Genomic DNA, 16002 nt, shown 5'->3' with positions numbered 1-16002 from the left:
CTTCAAGAACACTATCCAACCATCTCGTCCTCTGTCATCCCCTTCTCCTTGTGCCCTCCATCTTTCCCAACATCAGGGTCTTTTCCAGGGAGTCTTCTCTTCTCATGAGGTGGCCAAAGTATTGGAGCCTCAGCTTCAGGATCTGTCCTTCCAGTGAGCACTCAGGGCTGATTTCCTTCAGAATGGATGTGTTTGATCTTCTTGCAGTCCATGAGACTCTCAAGAGTCTCCTCCAGCACCAGAATTCAAAAGCATCAATTATTCGGAAATCAGCCTTCTTTATGGTCCAGCTCTCACTTCCATACATCACTACTGGGGAAACCATAGCTTTAACTATATGGACCTTTGTCGGCAAGGTCTCTGCTTTTTAAGGTTGTTTTTTTTAAAAAAATAAAATTATTATTATTATTATTATTATTAATTATTATTATTATTCTGCCCTATACCCGCAGGTCTCAGGGTGGTTTCAATGTGGTCAATAGGTTGTTAGGTGTGTCCTTTGTTTCATTCTACAAATAATCCCTTCAGTCCACACTCTGCAGCCTTCCTGGCTGCTCACGTTTCTTGAAAACCCTGTGACACCCTCAGCTGGCCTTTCCTGTAAGCATGGGAAGGTCTGAGGGCTGCCTATTGTGTGTCCAACAGCTGTTGGTTGTTGTTGTTTTAAAAAAGTAGATGATTCTTTCTGTGGGGCATTTTCCAGATCAGGAATCTCAAGCAGCTGGGGAGGCTGCAAAGAACTGGGGGGAAGTTAAACGGAAAGAAAACACACAAATACCAACCACAACCATCACCTTGCAATGATAAGGTGAGCTCAAGACCACACAGCCAGTGAAGTTCTAACATGCCCCCAGAAAGAGGCAGAAGAATGGAAGCCTCTTTCGTAGGAGAAAGGAAATGTTTGAGAAATTAGAGGTTTGGGCACAGCAGTAATTAAAAAAACAGTCTGCAGAGAAAGAGTTAAGCACCCTTATTGCTGCTCCGCACACATTTTCAGCAACCCCCCCCCCCCATCTCTACTTATTCCCCACAGATGCATTTCAGTTTTAAAAGTCAGGAAACTGTTCACAGGCCTCCCATAGCTTGCCCTTGACATTTATGGCATGCTTCACCCTGGATCTTAGAGCAGGCAGCCCACATCAAACCACGTACAAAAATATCCATTTAAGAAGGAAAGCTGAAATATCAAATGTGCAAACAAAGAGAACACCTTCCTTTCCAACTAAGCTGTGGATATTATGAGACCAGCTCAAACACAAGGTTTTGCAATGGTTTTCCACGCATCATCGCATGAACGGCAATCGGAAAGGAGGGCAGATTTTGCACTTGCACTGATCTCTCGCCTTTTCACAGAGATTGTAGCCAAGGTAGCTAACCATTTAAAATAAAACTACAAAACAAATGTAAATAACAAAGCTGAAAGCACTGCAGACATTTCTGTGTGAAAGCACACAGGAGCAAAACACTCAGAGCCTGCTTTAGCAAAACTATGGAATGGAAGCTATCGTTGGGTTGACAACGGTGGCTCAGGAACAGTCTGCTTCCTGTTGCGAAGGAAGGCAGAGATTTTTCTCAGCCTGGACCACTGGATTCTGAAACGGCAGATGGAGGGGAGATGGATAAGCTGTCTCCATGGTGACTAGGCCCAGGCTACCTCATGCCCCAATGGACCACAGTGTGAAGAAGATATGAAGTTGGATACTTTTAGGGTCTCTTGGTTTGAGGGGGCCCTAGTGAGATCCTAGGAACATGACAGTCATCCCAAGACAAAGAGGTGGTACTTCTGGACAGTCAAGGCCAGAGGTATGATGAACTTCCTGCCCCATGACCTGTCATTTCCCAATACAGAACCAAAAATTTAGTTATGAGGAAAGGGGGTGGGGAGAACCCACCAGCAAGTTCAGTTCTACTAACCTTCACCTGAATTCACCTGAACCTCTCTCCTGTTTGGAATAGAAACCTACAAGTCATGTTTCCTTAACTTTTTGAGGTCAAAATACTATTCGGCTGGTAATGGAGAAAGCCGTTAACTATAAGGTTAGTGGAGTTTAGGTGGACCAATGGGAGGTTTAGCTATGGTTAAATTGCAGTCAATTTTAATCTTGCATGCTTTAATCATTGCATGTAATAGCTACTTTAACTGATGCTTTAATAGAAGACTTTACACTTTATTTCCCCATGTAATCATTTCATCCCCATGTAATCATTTCCCATGTAATCATTCCCATGTAATCATTCCCCATGTAATCATTTCATCCCTTCATGGATCACTGCCTTGCCGTGGCGAAGGGGCTTGAAGAACTCAGAGAAGCTATGAACTATGCCGAGCAGGGCACCCAAGATGAACAGATCATAGTGGAGAGTTTTGACCAAACGTGATCCACCTGGAGGAGGAACCGGCAAGCCACTCCAGTATCCCTGCCAAGAAAACTCCATGGACAAAGACAACAGGCATATAAAAGTTATGACGCTGGAAGATGAGCCCCTCAGGTCGGAAGGCGTCCAACATGCTACTGGGGAAGAGCGGAGGACAAGTACAAGTAGATCCAGAGCTGATGAAGCGGCTGGGCCAAAGCCGAAAGGACGCTCAGTTGCGGATATGCCTGGAAGCGAAAGGAAAGTCCAATGCTGTAAAGAAAAATATTGCATAGGAACCTGGAATGTAAGAACCATGAACATGGGTAAGTTGGAGGTGGTCAAAAATGAGATGGCAAGAATAAATATTGACATCCTGGGCATCAGTGAACTAAAATGGACGGGAATGGGTGAATTCAGTTCGGATGACCATCATATCTACTACTGTGGGCAAGAAACCCGTAAAAGAAATGGAGTGGCCCTCATAGTCAACAAAAGAGTGGCAAAAGCTGTACTGGGATGCAATCTCAAAAATGATAGAATGATCTCGATACGAATCCAAGGCAGACCTTTTAACATCACAGTAATCCAAGTTTATGCACCAACTACTGGTGCTGAAGAAACTGAAATTGACCAATTCTATGAAGACTTACAACACCTTATAGAAGTGACACCAAAGAAGGATGTTCTTCTATTTATAGGGGATTGGAATGCTAAAGTAGGGAGTCAAGAGATAAAAGGAACAACTGGCAAGTTTGGCCTTGGAGATCAAAATGAAGCAGGGCAAAGGCTAATAGAGTTCTGTCAAGAGAACAAGCTGGTCATCACAAACACGCTTTTCCAACAACACAAGAGACGACTCTACACATGGACATCACCAGATGGGCAGCATCGAAATCAGATTGATTATATTCTCTGCAGCCAAAGATGGAGAAGCTCTATACAGTCAGCAAAAACAAGACCTGGAGCTGACTGTGGCTCAGATCATCAGCTTCTTATAGCAAAATTCAAGCTTAAACTGAAGAAAGTAGGAAAAACCACTGGGCCGGTAAGATACAATCTAAGTCAAATCCCTTATGAATACACAGTGGAAGTGAGGAACAGGTTTAAGGATTTAGATTTGGTGGACAGAGTGCCTGAAGAACTATGGATGGAGGCTCGTAACATTATACAGGAGGCAGCAACGAAAACCATCCCAATGAAAAGGAAACGCAAGAAAGCAAAGTGGCTGTCCAATGAGGCCTTACAAATAGCGGGGGAGAGAAGGCAAGCAAAATGCAAGGGAGATCGTGAAACATACAGGAAATTGAATGCAAATTTCCAAAGAATAGCAAGGAGAGACAAGAAGACCTTCTTAAACAAGCAGTGCAAAGAAATAGAGGAAAGCAATAGAATGGGAAGAACCAGAGATCTGTTCAAGAAAATTGGAGATATGAAAGGAACATTTCGTACAAAGATTTCCATAATAAAGGACAAAAGTGGAAAGGACCTAACAGAAGCAGAAGACATCAAGAAGAGGTGGCAAGAATACACAGATGAATTATACCAGAAAGAAACGGATGTCTCATATACCCCAGGTAGTGTGGTTGCTGACCTTGAGCCAGACATCCTGGAGAGTGAAGTCAAATGGGCCTTAGAAAGCACTGCAAATAACAAGGCCAGTGGAAGTGATGGTATTCCAGCTGAACTATTTAAAATTTTAAAAGATGATGCTGTTAAGGTGCTACACTCAATATGCCAGCAAGTTTGGAAAACTCAGCAGTGGCCAGAAGATTGGAGAAGATCAGTCTACATCCCAATCCCAAAGAAGGGCAGTGCCAAAGAATGCTCCAACTATCGCACAATTGCACTAATTTCTCACGCTAGCAAGGTTATGCTTAAAATTCTACAAGGAAGGCTCAAGCAGTATGTGGACCGAGAACTCCCAGAAGTGCAAGCTGGATTTAGAAGAGGCAGAGGAACCAGAGACCAAATTGCAAACATGCGCTGGATTATGGAGAAAGCTAGAGAGTTCCAGAAAGACATTTACTTCTGCTTCATTGGCTATGCAAAAGCCTTTGACTGTGTCGACCATGGCAAACTATGGCAAGTTCTTAAAGAAATGGGAGTGCCTGATCACCTCATCTATCTCCTGAGAAATCTCTATGTGGGACAAGAAGCTACAGTTAGAACTGGATATGGAACAACTGACTGGTTCAAAATTGGGAAAGGAGTACGACAAGGCTGCATTTTGTCTCCCTGCTTATTTAACTTATATGCAGAATTCATCATGCGAAAGGCTGGGCTGGATGAATCCCTAGCCGGAATTAAGATTGCCGGAAGAAATATCAACAACCTCAGATATGCAGATGACACAACCTTGATGGCAGAAAGTGAGGAGGAATTAAAGAACCTTTTATTGAGGGTGAAAGAGGAGAGTGCAAAATATGGTCTGAAGCTCAACATCAAAAAAACGAAGATCATGGCTACTGGTCCCATCACCTCCTGGCAAATAGAAGGGGAAGAAATGGAGGCAGTGAGAGATTTTACTTTCTTGGGCTCCATGATCACTGCAGATGGTGACAGCAGCCACGAAATTAAAAGACGCCTGCTTCTTGGGAGAAGGGCAATGACAGGCCTAGACAGCATCTTGAGAAGTAGAGACATCACCTTGCCAACAAAGGTCCGTATAGTTAAAGCTATGGTTTTCCCAGTAGTGATGTATGGAAGTGAGAGCTGGACCATAATGCCGTGCGTTTGTGGGGAGGGCTCTTCCCCCTGCTAGCCCATTCTCCATCTTGGGCTTGGGGACGGGCCCATACTCCACCTCAGCGTGAAGGACTCCAAGGAGGCCCGGGACACTGCTGCTGCCGCTTTGCCGGTGAGTCTTGGGGAGGACCGCTCCCCCTGCAAGCCCATTCTCCACCTTGGGCCTGGGGGCGGGCCCCAGACTCCACCTCAGCATATAAGGCTCCACGGAGGCCTCGGAACATCGCTGCTGCCGCTTTGCCGTGCGTTTGTGGGGAGGGCTCTTCCCCCTGCAGGCCCACTCTCCACCAGGCCAGGGGGCGGGGCCCACGCTCACCACCGCCGCAGCCTCGGGGACACTGGTGCTGCTGCAGCGGTTGTTGGAAGTGTTTTTATATGTTTTAAAACTGTTTTTATTTTTTTGCTTTGTTGTACCACCATAAGCGGTGGTTTTTATCCATGTACTTTTATTTTGTTTTGATTTATTTTGGGTTGGGGTGGGGTGGTTGGGGAGTGGGGTGGGGATTGGTTTTGTTTTTATGTAATTGTTTTTGTTTGTTTGCTTTTATATTCTGTAAATGGAGGCAAGTATGAGGCCTGGGATTCCTACTGTGGAGGGGCGAGGGAGGTATGGCGGTGGGGGCAGATGTCATAGGCGAAGGGGATCGAGATACGGATATGCTCGTACCCCTTCCAATCTGCGCCCCATCCCGAGAGACGAGGGTAGGGTGAGCAAGGATTACTCACCTCCGTCACTGGTGTTGTGCAATGCCAGGTCTATAGGCAACAAAACCGCCACCCTGCGAGATTTCTTCACCTCGCAGGGGGTTGACCTGGCATGTGTGACTGAGACCTGGGTGCGCGAAGGGGATACTGTTACCTTACGAGAGATGGCGCCCCCGGGTTTCTCCGTCCTTCACCAGTCGCGGACTGTGGGCCGGGGGGGAGGGGTGGCGTTATTAATCCGGGAAGATTGTTCTTTCAGGGCTCTACCATCGCCATCGATCCCCGGCATTGAATGTGTTGGCCTAGTGTGGGGCTCCGAGGTGAGCTTGGCTGTCTGGCTGGTGTACCGGCCACCTAGCGCACCAGCAGCCACCCTGTCAGGCCTAATGGAGGCGGTGGCCGGCTGGGCCTTGGAGTTCCCTAACCTATTGGTATTGGGGGACTTCAACATCCATGCTGATGCCACTCCCTCCTCACAAGCTCTGGACCTGGTGTCTTCCATGGTGACACTAGGGCTCTCCCAGTTTGTTTCGGGCCCCACACATCAAGCAGGCCACACGCTGGATTTGATCTTTGGCGTCGGTATAGATGTGATCATGTTTCCTTCGATGAAGGTGCCATGGTCTGATCACTATGCTCTGAAAGCCAGGATTGACGTTCCACCCCCACCCTGCTTGGGTGGCGAGCCAATTTGGGCTCGCCCGCAGAGGCTGATGGACCCTGATAGATTCCGTCAAGCCTTGCGGGACCTTTCTCCCCCTGGCGACTCATTGACTGAGCTTGTTGAGGCCTGGAATACCCAGCTCCTGGCAGCCATCAATGAGATCGCACCTAAGCGCCCTCTGCGACCCCGCAGAAACCGGGCTCCCTGGTTTACCGAGGAGCTCCGGAAAATGAAGCAGGACCTCAGACGGCTAGAGCGAGTATGGCGGGGTGCCCGTGACGGAGCCTCAAGAACATCTTATAGGGTTTTTATGAAAACCTATGAGATGGCAGTGAAGGCCGCTAAAAAGTCCTACTTCTCGGCCTCCATTGCATCCGCTAGCTCTCGCCCGGCGCAATTATTTAGTATAATTCGGTCTTTAACGTCCCTCGAAGGACAGCCAAATTTAAATAACAATTTGACACACAGCTGTGAGGCATTTGCGAGCTTTTTTGCGGAGAAGGTCTTGTTGCTCCGCCATGACCTCCCTGCCAATTTGGATACAATAAAGGAACTGGAGGCCCCTCGACTGTCCTCGGGTTCAGTATTGGACCACTTTGACTGGATATCCCCAGCTGATGTAGACAGATTCCTCCGAGCTGGAAAGCCCACCACCTGTCCTCTCGACCCGTGCCCGTCCTGGCTGATTAGAGCGTGTCCAGAAGAGGTGCGGGCTCCCCTGGGGGATATCATCAATCTGTCCCTTGGCACCGGGACATTCCCAGGGGAACTGAAGGAGGCAGTGGTGCGCCCGCTCTTAAAGAAAACATCATTAGATCCCTTAGATCTATCCAATTACCGCCCGGTCTCGAATCTTCCATTCCTGGGTAAGGTGATTGAGAGAGCGGTTGCTGAACAGCTTGGTAGGTTTCTGGATGAAACATCAGCTCTGGATCCATTCCAGTCCGGCTTCCGCGCTGGTCATGGGACCGAGATGGCTCTGGTCGCCCTAACAGATGATCTCTGCAGGCAGCTGGATCGAGGCGGGTCGGGGCTGCTGATTCTTCTAGACCTGTCAGCAGCCTTCGACATGGTCGATCACGAACTCCTGGACCACCGCCTTGCCGACGTGGGGATCCAGGGCACAGTCCTTCAATGGCTGCGCTCGTTTCTCTCTGGTCGGGGACAGAGGGTGGCGCTTGGGGGGGAATTGTCATCCCGCCACTCCTTGGTGTGTGGTGTGCCTCAGGGTGCAATACTCTCCCCGATGCTTTTTAACATCTTTATGCGCCCCCTCGCCCAGCTTGTCCGGAGTTTTGGGCTGGGTTGCCATCAGTATGCTGATGACACCCAACTCTATTTGTTGATGGACGGCCACCCGGACTCGGCCCCAGACACACTGATCAGATGCTTGGAGGCTGTGGCTGGATGGTTACGTGGGAGCCGGCTGAAGTTAAATCCTTCGAAGACAGAGGTCCTCTGGCTGGGACGGGACAACATGGGACTGAGGGGGCAACTCCCATCTCTTGCGGGGGTGCAATTAGTGCCAGCACCGTCCATTAAGAGTTTGGGTGTAATCTTCGATACCTCCCTCTCCATGGAGGCGCAGATTGCAGCTACAACAAAGGCGGCATTTTTTCATCTCCGCCAAGCTAAGCAGTTGGCTCCTTACCTCTCTCGCCCTGACCTAGCCACTGTGATCCACGCGACGGTCACCTCCAGACTGGATTATTGTAACTCGCTCTACGTGGGGCTGCCCTTGAGACTGACCCAGAAACTCCAGCGGGTGCAGAATGCCGCAGCGAGACTCCTTACGGGGTCTTCGCTTAGAGATCACATTCATCCGGTGCTATACCAGCTGCACTGGCTCCCGGTGGAGTACAGGATCAGGTTTAAGGTGCTGGTTTTAACCTTCAAAGCCCTATACGGCCTAGGGCCCTCGTACCTACGGGACCGCCTCTCCTGGTATGCCCCACAGAGGAACTTACGATCTTCAAATAAAAACACCTTGAGGGTCCCAGGCCTCAGAGAGGTTAGGCTGGCCTCAACTAGAGCCAGGGCTTTTTCGGCTGCGGCTCCAACCTGGTGGAACGCTCTGTCACAAGAGACAAGGGCCCTGCAGGACCTGACATCTTTCCGCAGGGCCTGCAAGACAGAGCTGTTCCACCTGGCATTTGGTCAGGACGCAGCCTGACCCCCTCCTCTGGCAATCTTTACAAAGCTTTAGTTTATGGTTGCCACCAAATTTTGATTTTAATTCATTTTTATAATGTTTTATAATGTCATACTGTTTTAATGTTGTTAGCCGCCCTGAGCCCGGCTTCGGCTGGGGAGGGCGGGATATAAATAAAATTTATTATTATTATTATTATTATTAAAGAAGGCTGATCGCCGAAGAATTGATGCTTTTGAATTATGGTGCTGGAGGAGACTCTTGAGAGTCCCATGGACTGCAAGAAGATCAAACACATCCATTCTGAAGGAAATCAGCCCTGAGTGCTCACTGGAAGGACAGATTGTGAAGCTGAGGCTCCAGTACTTTGGCCACCTCATGAGAAGAGAAGACTCCCTGGAGAAGACCCTGATGTTGGGAAAGATGGAGGGCACAAGGAGAAGGGGGCGACAGAGGACGAGATGGTTGGATAGTGTTTTCGAGGTTACCAGCATGAGTCTGACCAAGCTGCGGGGGGCAGTGGAGGACAGGAGTGCCTGGCGTTCTCTGGTCCATGGGGTCACGAAGAGTCGGACACGACTAAACGACTAAACAACAACAATCATTTCATCGTAATCCTCCCCCCACTGTGCCACATGAACTCCTCCTTATATTTTCCTTTCCTCAAGATTCATTTAGCTATAATGTGCTTCTGTGTTCCCTTTTGAAATTCTTTGTGGATTATGCCTATATCTCCCATAAAGTGGTAGGCATTCACTGGTTCCCTATAGTGAATTTTTAAATATATTTTCCAAACTGACTGTGGGGCAACCAGCCTTGTATAACCAACATCCTTAAATCTAATTAAGGCATGAAGGGGTTAAGACCATAGAGAACCTCTCCTGCCAGACTTATCTAGGTTACTCCTCCTCACCTTGGGAAGAAGGATTATCAAGCCTTTGTTCTTTCCATTCCAGCATGTGAACCCTACTAGGAAGGAAGTCTGGGCTGGTTGCTCCAAACCCAGACCATGTGGCTTAAGCTAGCCATCTTTGTGTTTCTATACAAATTAAACATCTACCACTCTGGAACCTAAGTTTTACTGCCTGTGTTTTCTTAACAGAAAAGCACATGCACATGACCTTTGAAGAATTTGTAAGTAAACTATTTTAACTTAACAAATGTGTGAATTCTTTCTATGCTAAGGGAAGAGGGGAACTGTGAAAGGAACTTAAATGTAAAGGTAAAGGGACCCCTGACCATTAGGTCCAGTCGTGGCCGACTCTGGGGTTGCGGCACTCATTTGGCTTTATTGGCCAAGGGAGCCAGCATACAGCTTCTGGGTCATATGGCCAGCATGACTAAGCCACTTCTGGCAAACCAGAGCAGCGCACGGAAACACCGTTTACCTTCCCGCTGGAGCGGTATCTATTTATCTACTTGCACTTTGACGTGCTTTCGAACTGCTAGGTTGGCAGGAGCAGGGACCGAGCAACGGGAGCTCACCCTGTCGCGGGGATTCAAACCACCGACCTTCTGATCGGCAAGTCCTAGGCTCTGTGGTTTAACCCACAGCGCCACCCGCGTCCCCTGAAAGGAACTTAGAAGAGGATATTTTAAAGGACTTACTGTCTATGTTCTCTCACCCAAGAGTACTTGCCCCAAACCTAGATCCTAGGCAGCCAGGGAATTTGCTCCTTTTTTGCAGAGCAAAACAATCTACATTTTACCTTTGTACCAAAGTCTAGTTTTGACATGCGAACGCCACTCTCTATCCTCCATCCAGGCAAGCTAGAATCATGATGATTTTTGGAGGACACTTTCCAGGCAGCCAAAAACTCTCAAGGAGGGCATGAAAGAGGGCCAATAAGGGGTGTCGCTAAGGAGGGTGTGTGGCCTGAGGAGCACCCTAGTGGTCAGATAGACCCAGATTTGGCCTCAAGTTCCCAACCCCTGATGCATAGGACTGCAAGGTTAGTTACATTAAGCTCAAGTCTGCTCTGCATTTTCCCTGCGATGTTTTGGCCCAGATTCATAGTATCCAAATACACATTTGTTCTGCTATACTGAGCTACTGATTCCACACTGACCGGAATCCGAAACAAATCCTCTGGTCCCAACTTCTGTTTAGACTGAGGTTCCATGACATTGAAATGCAATAGTTCGATACGTGCGAAGATTACAGAAACAAATACTTCCCTTTCTTTGGCTCTGATCCAGGAAACAAATCATATAATATTAAAATGCTGCTGTTTCATTTAGCATAAGGTATTCTCATGTACTCATGGATTATTAATTACACAGACCCTGCAGAGGCTATCAGAAGTAAATCTTTAGCAAGAGATGGCCGACTTAAAAAGGAATGATTTGTTCTCGTTTTGGCATGCTTTAATTCCAAAGTGGCTGTTTTTGAACAGATATTTGGGATTTAATATTTATTATTATTTATTGGTTATAGTGGTTTTCGTACTTTTAAGAGGCAGGTGATCTATGAACAAAAAGTGGGGGAATTCAGCTTTTTTTTTTAGTTTGTTAAACCTTACATCTCACAAAGGGGGCGGCCTTATGCAGTCACCACCACATCTAAATCTATTACTCCCCACCCCACCCATATCACCACCTCCATTTCCTCAGATTTAAACAACACTGTAGGGAGACTGGGAACATGGGACTTATAGTTTAGCTAGAGTTTACAGACAAGAGGCTTCCCCAGTCCACCGACAGGCTTGGTGCACTGGACTCGAATCTTGGCCTCCTTCCAATGTTGCGCATCATACACATGATGTCACAGGCAGGCCCCAATGCTGAACATTCTCCAGTGTTCCCAAGCCAGCCCCTCTGACTGAGAGCCCAACCAGACTATATCCAACAGGCCCTTCCAAGGGAAGATGGCCTCACAGATGAGCTGCTTTTAATGGAAACTCATTGATCAACCCTTCTCTCGTCAAAAAAACACACCCCAACATGCTTCTGATGAGACTTTGGGTTTCTGGAAAGCTTTTAAAGCCACTTTTCCAAAGCAAATTTGTGCAGAATGGCACCTTACTTGTTGTAGAGAACAATGTCCGGTCTCCAAATGAGCTCAGAGGGAATTCGTATAGAAGTCACGTTTTCGTAGTCCTCGGGATCCCAGCGTAGCTTATAATCGTGCCACTCCTGCAAACCCAAACAAAAGTGTTATATATATATTAAAAAATCAGCATAGTTAATTGGACTAAAAAGTGAAAATGAAACTAATTAGCATCTTGAGAAAATGAATTATCGTCCGGCAATTTGCAGTATTAAGCGTGGGTATGAAACACTGCATGCTAATTTGTGTAACAGGATCCCAACTGTAGCCAGCTCTGTTCCAGCCCCATTTCCCAGGGAGACAAACCCCATTCTGTGTGAAAGGCAGGGCTCTGAGAGACATCAAATGAAACCCACCTTGAACAAACAGTGTCAGCCTCTGTGGTCTAAACCATTGAGCCTCTTGGGCTTGCCAATCGGAAGGTCGGCGGTTCGAATCCCCGCCATGGGGTGAGCTCCCATTGCTCTGTCCCAGCTCCTGCCAACTTAACAGTTCAAAAGCATGCCAGTGCAAGTAGATAAATAGGTACCGCTCCGGCGGGAGGGTAAACGGCGTTTCCATGGTCTCTGGTTTCCGTCACAGTGTTCTGTTGCGCCTGAGCACTGCAACCCCATAGAAACCTTTGACTAGATTTAACCATCCAGGGGTCCTTTACTTTTACCTTACTGCTCTGGCATTGCTGTACAGTGGCCATCAAACATGGGGCAAACAGCAGGAGGAAAGGGCTGGGGAAAAGGCGTGCAAGATTTCAAGATCAGCAAGGCCCCTTTTTAGAGTCAAGGTGGGTGTTAACTAGGGCTTGTGTGAGCATGCCAAATTCTCTTTTTGCTTGGCTTCTCATTTCTCCAATCTTACGTTTAATTCTCCACATTTCCAGATCAGTTTGCAGTTTCTTTTTAAAAAGGTCCTCCTGAAAACTCACCAGCATTTTCCGGCAGGAATTCTACCTGATCTACACATTTGTATGCATTTTTGCCTATTTCACCTTTAAGCAATTTCCCCTAATGTATTTCGTATGTTATGTTATTCATTTAAGCCATTTATATACTACTTAATCATGAGCATTTCTAAGGAAAGCTCATGGAAAATAAACCAGGCCGAGCATAAAACAATAAGCGTCCTTTGCCCAGTATACCTGAAGGAATGTCCTCATCCCCATTTTTCTGCCTGGACACTGAGATCCTCCTCTGAGGGTCTTCTGCTGGTTCCCTCATTGCGAGAAGCAAAGTTACAGGGAACCAGGTGGAGGGCCTTCTTGGTAGTGGCGCCTTCCCTATGAAATGCCCTTCCTTCAGATGTCAAGGAAGATAAAGAATCATGTAACTTTTAAAAGACAACTGAAGGCAGCGCTGTTCTGGGATGTTTTTAACATTTGATGTTTTTAATTATATTTTTTAGGTATGCTGTAAGCCATCCAGAGTGGCCGGGGAAACCCAGCCAGTTGGGCAGGGTATAAATAATAAAATTATTATTATTATTATTATTATTATTATTATTATTATTAGCCTACTGAAATAAGAAAGTAATTGCTATGTGCCTGAAGTTCAGCAAGGAAGGTGCCATAGGCTGAATGCACTGAGTGCATATATTTTCACTAATATTTTTGTGCACCCTAGCATATGCATTTTTGTACGCAATGCTTGCTTGGGAGAGCTGCATTGCATTGTCACCCTTGTATAGACTTTGCACCTGCAATATGTCAGCTGGTAGCTAGAAAGGAAATCTTTGCTCTTTCATCAATGGTGCAACGTTCCCTTCCATTTTGGGTTGCCTCGTTTCCCCTCTTAATTCCACATTGTTTTTTTCATTGAAGAAACATCCGTTGGCCAGTTGAAGACATATATCTGAACACATTCCAGTGCTGAGGTCCTGAGCACTACTGAAATGGAGCTGTGCAACTGCATTCGTATTTGCCCTTGAAAACGTCCAACTGGATTACACCCTCTATTTTCTCAGCAGACAAAAAGTGAGACATTTGGGGGGGGGGGACTGAGAAATATGGGATAAAACATCTTGGTTGACTCACTTGTTTCACCCACACGTTCGTGGTCATCATTTGGTTTTTTTCATCCTGGAGGGGGGAGGAAAGAGGGGGAAAGACTTGAATTTCAAGAAGAACAGCCACTGTCCACAAACAGCTCCTGAAATAGCAGCATTTGTTGCTGCCATCCACTTATTTTTGCAAGTCGCCAGTAATCGCAGTAATAAATGTATTTAAGCATCAGCTAAAAGAATGAGAAGGGTGGCGCTGTGGGTTAAACCACAGAGCCTAGGACTCGCCGATCAGAAGGTCGGTGGTTCGAATCCCCACGACGGGGTGAGCTCCCATTGCTCGGTCCCTGCTCCTGCCAACCTAGCAGTTCGAAAGCACACAGTGCAAGTAGATAAACAGGTACCGCTCCGGCGGGAAGGTAAACGGCGTTTCCGTGCGCTGCTCTGGTTCGCCAGAAGCGGCTTAGTCATGCTGGCCACATGACCCGTAAGCTGTACGCCGGCTCCCTCAGCCAAGTAAGATAAGTGCCACAACCCCAGAGTCGGCCACGACTAAACCTAATGGTCAGGGGTCCCTTAACCTTTACCTAAAAGAGTGAGATGTTTCCAAACGTCTTAGCTTCGTGTAAAACGGAATGCATCTGCTTCTCTGCTGCTCAGCAAGCAAGCCTAACAGCATGATCCAGAGGCTGTTCACCCGGGGGCAGGGCTAGCCGCCCATGGCGAGCAGCAAGCATCCCAGGGGGTGGGGCGGTGATGTCCCCCCCCCCCCAGGGATGACACCCGGGGCATGCTGCACCCACTGCACCCCCTTCCTCCACCAGTGGCCTGATCTCATTCAGTTTCTCTAACAGCTTGCGTTATTGGGGTTATGATTCTATTAGCCACTGAAGGCTCTGGGAGGGCAGCACTTTAGCCTGGCATCCATCCAGTATGTTTCTGAGCACAATTCAAAGTGTTGGTGCTGACCTTTAAAGCCCTAAACGGCCTCGGTCCAGTATATCTGAAGAAGCGTCTCCACCCACATTGTTCTACCTGGACGCTGAGGTCCACCGCCAAGGGCCTTCTGGCTGTTCCCTCACTGTGAGAAGTCAAGTTACAGGGAACCAGGCAGAGGGCCTTCTCGGTAGTGGTGCCCGCCCTGTGGAACACCATCCCATTGGATGTCAAAGAGAAAAACAGCTACCAGACTTTTAGAAGACATCTGAAGGCAGCCCTGTTTTTAATGTTGGATGCATTACAGTATTTTAATATTTTGATGGAAGCTGCCCAGAGTGACTGGGGAAGCCCAGCCAGATGGGCGGGGTATAAATAATAACATTATTATTATTATTATTATTATTATTATTATTATTATTATCCACCCATTTATTGGTCATGAGGCTGAGCAAACAGGACCTAAGCACAAAAGCACTCTCCTCTCCTGTGGTTTCCAGCAACTCGTATTCAGAATCATTGCGACCTCCAAGTGCGGCGCCAGAGCATAGTCATTGCACTTAGTATCCATCAACAGCTCTCCCTTCCTGCGTTCCTGCATTGCACGGGGTTCCTATTGCCATCTATTGTGGTAATGAGTTCCATTGTTTAACTGTGTGCTGCCTCCCTCCCTCCAACCGTAGCGTGCAAATCTCCCCGTTGAGAGGGCAGAAGATGGCTGTTCCCGTCTCTCCCCTCTTGTCACTGCTGCTCACAGGGAGCATCAACAGGGCAGTGGCCACAAGGAGGAGGGCTCAGTGACTTGGGGTCAGCAGTGGGGTCCCTTCTGGGGTGTGGGCCTGGGCAAGTGCCGGGTGTTGCTGACTTCTGACACCAGCCGTGCTTCAATCCCCCCTCCACATGAAAGAGGGAAGGGTCTGTAGCTCAGTGGTTAGGCTCCTGCTTTGCATGTAGAAGGTAACCCTGCCTGAAACCCTAGAGCAGGCTTTCTCAACCTGTGGGTCCCCAGATGTTGTTGAACTACAACTCCCATCATCCCTAGCTGGCAAGGCAATGTGTAGTCCAACAACATCTGGGGACCCACAGGTTGAGAACCACTGCCTAGGAAGTCACTGCCAATCAGTGTAGACAAACCATGGTACAACTTGGAACCCAAACACTTCAAACCCAGAAGTAAGTAAGTCAACATCTACTTTGTTGGACTGGTCATGTTGATCAGATGCCTGATTATCGTCTTCCAAAGCAACTACTCTATTCCGAACTTAAAAGTGGAAAGCGTAATGCTGGTGGTAAACAAAAGAGATTTAAAGACTCTCTCAAGGCAAATCTAAAAAAATGTAGTATAAACACTGACAACTGGGAAACACTGGCTTGCGAGTGCTCCAATTAGAGAACAGCCTT

The 16002-nt window shown here is 47.5% G+C and overlaps 1 protein-coding gene across 2 annotated transcripts in view; it reads right to left on the bottom strand.

Moving 5' to 3' along the window:
• CHRNA4 (cholinergic receptor nicotinic alpha 4 subunit) overlaps nt 1-16002 on the bottom strand; it is a 98263-nt gene that overhangs the window by 42773 nt on the left and 39488 nt on the right. For both annotated transcript variants that reach the window (XM_079979272.1, XM_079979273.1), the window contains exons 3-4: nt 13700-13744; nt 11650-11759 (exon numbers count right to left, since the gene is read on the bottom strand). In XM_079979272.1, the coding sequence (XP_079835398.1) occupies nt 11650-11759; nt 13700-13744 (155 nt within the window). The remainder of the gene's footprint in view (nt 1-11649; nt 11760-13699; nt 13745-16002) is intronic.

This window comes from Podarcis cretensis, assembly GCF_951804945.1.
Source record: "Podarcis cretensis genome assembly, chromosome: 6".
NCBI classification, from domain to species: domain Eukaryota; kingdom Metazoa; phylum Chordata; class Lepidosauria; order Squamata; family Lacertidae; genus Podarcis; species Podarcis cretensis.
This window is presented reverse-complemented; position numbering and strand designations above follow the sequence as displayed.